Below are 8,877 nucleotides of genomic sequence, written 5' to 3'. Positions count from 1 at the left end.
GTGCCTAGAAGTGCTACAGCCCAGTTCAGACCGTGTGGAAGTAGCCTAAACATCTGTACTGTTACAAGTGCTTTTCTTAACATCGACTTTATATTCAGAATACATTTCCCTCCATGTGCTTTACGCCATGTCTATCACCTTCCATCGACATGGTGGTTCATATAAGGAGATTATGGATCAAATTCTCGATCTTGCACACTTTCGTTTTCGTGGTCCTTCCCAAATAACAGTAAAACTTCTCATGAAAGTTATGAATGTTTAGATTTCTAGTTTTTCCCTTTAAAAAAACAACTTCAATATAACTAAAGAGCTTCAAAAATTTCTATATAGTATGTGGCTTATAAATAGATTTTTTGATGGATGGATGGTTGAAAGGGAAATTATAACTAATAGTTATAATGAGATTCGATTGAATTCGATCACTTTCGCCGCCATCACGCTCCGGTGAATACGATGCTATATTTGAAGAATCCTCAGTAATTCGTAATAATTCGAGGAACGATCACTTTATGTTTCTTATAATAGTTCAAAAATATTATACAAATACTTGTTTCGCATTTTCTCGGATGCTTTTTAACGTACGTGCCCTACATAATTCTCCCGCATAATGGCGTATACTATATAAATGTATTTTGCTAGGACGGATAAGGTCTTGTTCCTACTTGGACATTCATCGATGAACATGATAGTGGAGGTAAGGTTTGTAACATATCACAATATCTCGATGTAAATACGCTAAAATAATATCTGAATTTATATTAGTGCGGATTTCAGACTTTGAATAAAAATAAATATTTAAAGAAATATAATTCAAAAATATAATTTTTTCAAAGGCAACAGATGGCGCATACACATATTGATGCTAGTGCGTTTTTTTCTGAAAAAAACCCCCCCAAAAAACACGTGGCCTCCCTTTCCATCCCTAAAGATGGTATTATTAGTGATAAGGGACAACAACCACAGGCTTTGTTTTTATACTTTACATTTACTATAATTCATTACTTCACTTATTTTACTTTAATTGGGTTGCTGTATTTTTTAAATGTATGACATCCATATTTTTATGGGGATCTTTTTCTCAGCCACCTTGTTGGGCATTTTGCCTGTTGTGGCGTTGTATTTGTATTTGTATTTATATACTGCGTACATAGCAAACAGGGGGTATTTCATTTTAATGGCGGACCATTGATCCTAGACGCATACTTCAATTAGAAAAGTTTCCAACTAACACGTGTAGAACTCAGATATGTCACTTTCGAGCGTTTGTATAGTTATTAGTAGACCCCAGAAGTTTAGGCACCAAAAATAATCAAAATAGGCAGGCAAAAAAAGGCACTGAAAATACCTAAAATAGGCACTAAAAAAGAAATTTGTAATTTATACGAAAAAGAAAAAGTAACTAAACGTATTAAGGGTCTAAAAACCAGCTGAAAAACTGGTTGTATTTAATCCCCCTCTACTACTGTAATTATGGCTTATAATAACTGCATTATGATGCAAGTTAAACTAATTTCGAGCATAAAATAAAATGCCAGTAGACCCTCATTATTAGGTCAAATCCAGGACCACAATTACCAGACGCGGAGCCCGTAGAGAAAATGACCCGTTGGACGCCTTCAGATTGCGAATAATTCTCGTTTATTTGTTGTATTATTTGGAATGGTCATTATCATTTCTACGTATAGTTGAAACATAGCTACCTTGTTCTAATGTAGTAAGAAATTTATTTTTCTTTATATTACCACGAATGAGGGACTCCTGCAAGCGCGGGGCCCTGTGTGTCCGCATCTGTCGTACACCCCTGAGGGTGATTGGTAAATTTAATCGAATACTAAATATGTATTTAGAATAAATAGCCTCGGGTGTTTGCTGTGCATTTATGGTGTAAAAAACAAAATCAGCAGAACACAACATGGAACCCAGAGCCCTGTCTGCTCTTACCCCGTATGAGTCATGACGTCAATTGATGACCTCATGGGACAGTCATCGGTCAGCTATATATATATATACAATGTAGTCCAATGCCTGAGCGAGACATGTTCATGTATGTGGGGGAACAAACATTTCTAGTTTTTCTCTGCTTTTCTAGCATGGGCTGCGTTTATCTGAAGCAAAATCGTTCACGTCCAACATCATCCGGTCAAGGCAAAGCTGATGCACGCGGCAACACCAACCTCTCCTTCTCTCAGATCACTTATTCGTGTTTAAATGGGGCTGGAAGAGGGTGGGGCTTTGTGATGATTATTAGTACTGAGGGAGTTGGGAAATTTAAAAAACCAGCAATTCTCAAGTTCTCAATGCTCAAAATATCCTAGTTGTATAGATTATAAGATAGGCATTTTTATGGCAGGGAAATTTCAAAAGAGGCATTTTTACCAAAAAGGTTTAAAACAGTCAAAAAAAAAAAAAAGGCATTTATGGCGTTTTTCCTGAACTTCCGGGCTCTAGTTATTAAAATAAAAAAATACAACTTTTTATACAATTCCCGTGTGCTCAGAAGCCCAATGGGAGAGAGGTGTTGCCCTGTCCCTATTGATGCCAAAAAAAAAAAAAAAAAAAAAATCCGCGTTTCTAAATGCAATATTCATTGAGATATTGGAATTTGGAAAATGGAGGAAAGTTGAGGAAGAACAGCGTTAAATACGGGTAAAACGGTTTTCCCACATTTAGAGATGTTTGTTTTTGTTCCAAACTTTCCTCCGTTTTTGGAATTCGAGAATATCTCACTGAATATTACACTTAGAAACGTGAATTTGTTTTTTGTTGCATAAGACGTATCTACGTAGAGAAAGATGTCTTCCCCCATTTGTTAGTACAAGATATACAAAAAAAATGTCTGTTATGTTGAAATGCTGGAATTTTTGGAATGAAAGATTCACTCACCTACGGGGATTCCAACTTACTCGAATTTCGAACGATGCGCTACCACTACGCTATAGAAGCACATGGATTATTACAGTCAGTAATGTGTGCTTGCATACGTAAATGTCAGTTTTCTACACATCTTGTAAAAAGTTAGATTTAAACCGAATGATATCCAATGTATGCTTGCCCTGTCATCTTGTATTTTGAATTCTATGTATAAATAAGTCAACTGATCACAGAAGATGAATTGATCTGTAATTCTGAATATGCATTTTTTTTGTGGCTGAAGTGTTTCGAGATCCTTTCTGAAGGTGAAGGTCACTCACATTTGCTCCTTTAATTAAAAAAAAAAATTAACTCGTAATATTTTTTTACTCGTGGGATCAGACACGTACACGGGGAGGGGGGGGGGAGTGCAATGGGGGCCTCTCGTGCCCCCCTCCCACGACCAAAAATGTAATTTTTTAATGCAAAATTTTTCTTTTTTTTTTTTTTAAATTTGAAATTTCGGAGGACAATACCTTTTTATATGTTATAATCAATTTCTGTTAGTTTCAATGTTATTTGAAGGCTATGAACTCAAAAGTTATCTTTAATAAATTCATTGCGACCCAGCCTCTAAGCTATATAATGATAAAGCGCATAAAGGCCCTTGGCCCGCGGACCAAATATGGCTCTGCGGGTTATCTGATGCGGCCTGCTCTCCTCAAACCTACTTTTGTAAAGATGAACTCAGCGGCACATTTACAGATCGCTCAAGTGTCCCGCGGTACGATTCCAGAACATTTAAGCGGCCCGTGGCACATTTTCAGATCACTTAAATGACCCGGGACACAGTTCCAGAACACTTAAGCGATCCGTAACACATTTAGAGATCCCTTGCGTGGCATGTGACGCAGTTTTAGAGCACTTAAGTGGCCCCCACTGCGGTTCTATATCACTCAAGTTACCCGCGGCACATTCTCAGATTATTTAAGTGATCCGCGGCATATAATTACGGATCACTTGAGTGATGCGTGGCACAGTTCCAGAGTACTTAAGCGGCCCGGACACATTTCCAGATCACTTGGATCCGCGAAACTTCAGAGGTCACTAAAGTGGCTCTGTAGGGCACTTTCAATAGGGGGGGGGGGAATGTTACTTCAAGAAGTGCCCACAAACTATCGAAAGGTTTTTCTCGTTTTTCGCGCATCGTATAAGATGCCATTAAAAATATTTCATATTTTCGTAAAGGGTGGTTGATGACGTAAACATTATCCAAACCCCCTTCCCCCCCTTGTCATCAAAAGTCAGCAAATCGGGAAACCCCCCCCCTCCGACCCCATCCATGATGACGTAATACTTTAACGGCCCCTAAATCAAGCTTTAAAATTATATATATATTGTTATTTGAATGTTTTGTACTACTTAATTTTTTTCCCCCAGACGTTCGCTTTGGCGTTACTATGGACTGTAGTGAAGCCGGTATCCAGTGCAATAGAGATTGGCGATCTGCTGACGCAGGCTACAGAATACAAGGGCAGTTACGAGACATACGTAAGTCTGTTGCATGAACATGAACATCCATTTTTAAATAGTAGTAAGGATATAATTGAAACATCGGAATACGAAGGGCCTCCATCGTCGGTACGAATTCATCATTCTTGTCAACTAGTGTCTGACGTGTAATCAGGAAGTGTGTAATGGCCCATACAAACGCTCAGTTATACCTGCGCAGGCATAACTGCACAGTTATACCGAATTCCCTTCAGGTCGCCTGTGCAGGTCAACTGACGGCCCCTACACACGCTCAGTTATGCCTGCGCAGTTATGCCTGTACAGGCCAACTGTGCAGGCATAACTGAGCGTGTGTTGGGCCCTTTAGTTTGTATACAGGGGGTGTAAGTGCTAATACAGTCTTTATTATCTCATCGACCGTTCGTCGTATAGAGGTATAGTTCTAATTAAAAAAAAAATTTCTCACAAAACGTGTTCATAAATAACTTTACACCAGTGATTAATGTTGAGAGTGAAAATACAGGGTGTCACAAAATAAAAAGTCTAAATATTTATACGGTCGTCTCCCCGTCCTCTAATTTTCAAATAGAAAGTTGTTGCCCTGTCTCTTCTCAGGTAAAAAAGAACCACTTAAGTTCCCATCTAAAATATTCACTGAGATATTCGAATTCAAAAATCGGAGAAAAGTTAGGAAAGGACAGCATAAATTAGGGAGAAAGGAAGAAAAAACTTTGTCTGTTAGTTTTTGCTGTTCTTTCATAACGTTTCTCTGTTTTTTTTTTAATTCAAATATCTCAGCGAATACTGTACTTGGAAACTTGAGATTTTTTGTTTGACAAGAATTTTGTAATTGGAAGTTAGAGAGAGGACAAGGGGAACGTGTAATAATTTAGGTTTTTTATTTCGTTAATGATGTATTTTCACCCTTGAAACGGGTAAAAGGTAATTTTTGAACGCCTGTTGAGCATTTTTTAAACTGGAATCATACATCTACGGCTGACGGTTGACGACATAAAGGCCGTGCTAGCATTTACAGAACACCGTTTATAACTGGATTAGAAGATTCAGTTGTTATATAGCTTCTAGCCTAAGGCTGACTAATGACTGGTATCTGGTTTTTCGGTATGAAAAGCGCTGTTTGTTATTATTGGTTGGCCGACCTTTTCTTTCTTTCTTTCTTTCAAATCGAGCACAACTCAGGTTTGTCGCCATCTCTGGGCAATTTACTATCTAGTGAAGTGTGCCGGAAGTGTGTGTATCTAACAATCTGAGTGCGTATCTAGTGCTGTGCTTGATTTTTCAATGTTGCCATCTATGTTTCAGAAGTGAATTGAGCGAAGTGTAGTGATTGAATTACATTTGTAGTGTTTGTAGATCTGTTGGTCTCTGTGGGGAGACTTTTTAAAGGGGAGATCGGCTTGTATTCGCGCCTTGAAGTTGGGGGACCACGGTTGGTCACCCCGTAGCCCGTGGGCTAAATGTTGTCCTCGAAGTCATCCGATGTGGCTCGTGACCTCAAACCTAATTTTGCAAAAATGCACCATCTAGAAATGTGGCGCATTTCTAGATGGCCTACAAGTCAGGCCCGGAAATGAAGAAGGGCAACAGCTACGGGCGGCAAAATATAGGGGGCGTCAAATTTCAGGTGATAACAAAAACATCATTATAAAATCATCGAACTTTACAATGGGTGGGGGTTCCAAAAAAATATGTTCCCCCTCTCACAAAAATCTTAGTTACGGTCTTACCTTAGCTTGGCCCCACGCTTGAGTTCCACATCGTTTAAGTGGCCTGCGGTACATTCCCAGAGTGCATTCGTTCCCTTGAATGAATGCACTCGCTTCGGCAGTACATATACTAAAATTGGAACGATACAGAGATCACTTGAATGACCCGTGGCATATGTACATGCCACTTCAGTGACCCGGGGCACATTTTTCATTTCATTTCATTCCGTGCACCGCCCAGGCTGTATCGACCACCCGGGGCACAGTTATAGAACATTCAAGCTGCTCACGGCACGTGCCCAGATCACTAAAGCAACCTGTGGCACTGTTCCAGATCACTTAATCAAGTGGCCTGCGTCACGTTTTCAAATCAATGAAGTGATTCGCACTCTCCTAAATATTGGACACCCTGGTTGTAGACTGTAATTGATCTCTTATGAGGCAGGACATCTGCCGGAAAATCCAGAAAGTGTCCCGATGGCGGATGGCGTGTGTGAACCTATCATCCAGTGTTGCGTGAATCTAACGCTGCCATCTGTAGTTCAAATTTTAGTCGATAGAGAGCGCTGCGCGAAGCAAATCACTGGAAATATGTAAATCAGAGTCCTATAAAATGCAAGAGGATACGATTGACTGCACATTTCCGAATCATTGTGATGTTTACTGAAGCACTGTTGGTGAAGTTGTTTTACCACGAATCACCGGCTCAAGCTTCACGGACGTTTTGGACACAGAAGAGATTGAAGAAAGGTTCCAATCACTCCCGCCGGACTTTCTCGCAGCACTCTCTATCGACAGAAATTAAAACTAATTTCTCTTTTCCGCACGGAACAAACTCCTTCAGAGATCAATTCCTTCACTTTTTGTGAGTTTTTAAACGATTTGCGAATTTATGGGACACCCATAATGTATTTAATTACAACCATTATTTATGACAACCATGGTCGATCACCCACTGGGAAATATACTATTATTAAAAACAGATGGAGCACCTGATGAAGACACGAATGGAACAAAATTATTACTACTGCTAACATAACTGCCACATACGCACCTCGTCAACATTCCTATGCGGAATTTATAACGAATTGGTGCATGCTGAAATGTGCGTGTACGTATTGTGAACCTAATGTGTAGTATGTTACTGTGGAATGCTTGTAATGTGTCGTGCTGCCATCAAGTTTTCTAATTATGAACGAAGTTTAATGACATGGGACAACACAGAATAACTGCCAGGTTTTTCACTAGCAATTCTGACGCAACTCAGCAACTCATCCCTTTTGAAATAAAATGAAAGTAAATTGTCCCACACAATCACATGGGTGGAGATACGGGGGGGGGCAGCGTCAAAGGGGGAGTCGACAGATCTAATGTATATGCGTATATATAAAATGACATCGTCATCGTGCCCCCCAGTAATAATAACCGTGCCCTCCCCAGACTTCCCAGTCTATCTCCCCCAATGGAGATATACATATACTTATAGATTTCTTAATATTATTTACTTGCAGGACAGTCCTCCTCACCCGTTTAACTTCGGCTACGAAGTATTGGACGAGCACGGCAACAAACAGCAGCGCAACGAACAAGGCGACGAACACGGGACCGTGAAAGGCAGCTACAGCTACACCGACGCCCACGGGCTGTACAGGCAGGTCGATTACGTCGCCGACCATTCCGGGTTCAGAGCCGTCGTCAAGTCGAACGAGCCTGGCGTGACCGGAGAAGACCCCGCGGACGTCAGCCTGACCGTCAAGACGCCACCGCAGCATGTCCTGGAGCAGAGTTACTCCATCGTCGGTGGTTACGACGACGCGTCCAAGTACCTGAAACACAAGCCCTCGTATTCTGACTCGTATAAGCCTCTGTACAAGGAGTCGCCGTATTCATACTCTGCCTCGTCGTCCAGGGTGGCGCCCCGCTATCACGTGTCGCCGAGGCATCATTCGTTCACCGCAAGGTGGCGCTGAGACATGCATCTTTTCGCATAGACCTATTCATCATGCAGCACCAATACCTCATTGCATAAAGACATAAAGGGTGATCATAAAATAACTTTGCCGATATATGGTACTTGCCCCTAGCGGCTGAAAAAAAATCAATGAAGGCTTATGGGTGTTTCGGAGTGTTCGCTCGAGAATGAGCCAAAAACCTACAAAACCTACAAAAACCTAGCTCTTGCGGTTACGGTTACAGAAAAAAAAAAAAAAAAAAAAAAAAAAAAAATATATATATATATATATATATATATATATCAAAATGCAACACAGTTTCAAGAATTGCAAAGTGATAGGCACAGTAAAATACGATAGATGGCGTTGAAACGGTACCTGTAGCACTATAAACGCTGGCGCTAGACGCAAACGAAGAGACATGGAAACAACCAATGCGGATGACATTACCGTCGTAGGAACAACCTCACAGACATGTTAGTGTACCAACCCCTTCGGGAGATCATCTTTCTTTGGCTGCGTCCTGCGCCGGAGTTTCTATGGCACTACAGGTACCATTTTAACACCCTTAATGGTTTTCACTGCGCCGATCACCTGGCAATGTATATAAGAGCTAGGGTTTTTATCTTCATTCTCGAACGCACACTTTGAAACATCTATAACTAGAATTTCAATGTTCGTGTTCCACCATGAAAGTTACCATCAGGGTCCACGGATTCGATCCGGAGGAAGAACATCGAAAACAAGTTCTTCACCTAAGGAGCTTGGGTAGATAACCGATAGGTGGCGCCTGCATTTCTCACCCAACTCCATAGGTTGGAAATTGCCGTGATATG

The 8,877-nt window shown here is 40.6% G+C and overlaps 1 protein-coding gene across 1 annotated transcript; it reads left to right on the top strand.

Annotated features, from left to right (window-relative positions):
* The first annotated feature begins 667 nt into the window (after positions 1 to 667).
* On the top strand, positions 668 to 8,291 carry LOC149089104 (uncharacterized). Its single transcript, XM_089237242.1, has 3 exons — positions 668 to 694; positions 4,291 to 4,401; positions 7,601 to 8,291. The coding sequence occupies exons 1-3, from the start codon at positions 677 to 679 to the stop codon at positions 8,057 to 8,059; spliced, it is 588 nt and encodes a 195-aa protein (XP_089093368.1). The 5' UTR covers positions 668 to 676; the 3' UTR covers positions 8,060 to 8,291.
* Positions 8,292 to 8,877: the final 586 nt, after the last annotated feature.

Source organism: Pholcus phalangioides, unplaced genomic scaffold (genome assembly GCF_987345545.1).
Source record: "Pholcus phalangioides strain wild (caught in Gottingen) unplaced genomic scaffold, Ppha-v1.0 ptg000002l_1, whole genome shotgun sequence".
NCBI classification, from domain to species: Eukaryota; Metazoa; Arthropoda; class Arachnida; order Araneae; family Pholcidae; genus Pholcus; species Pholcus phalangioides.
The sequence above is the reverse complement of the archived record's forward strand: the minus strand, read 5'-3'. Positions and strand labels throughout refer to the sequence as shown.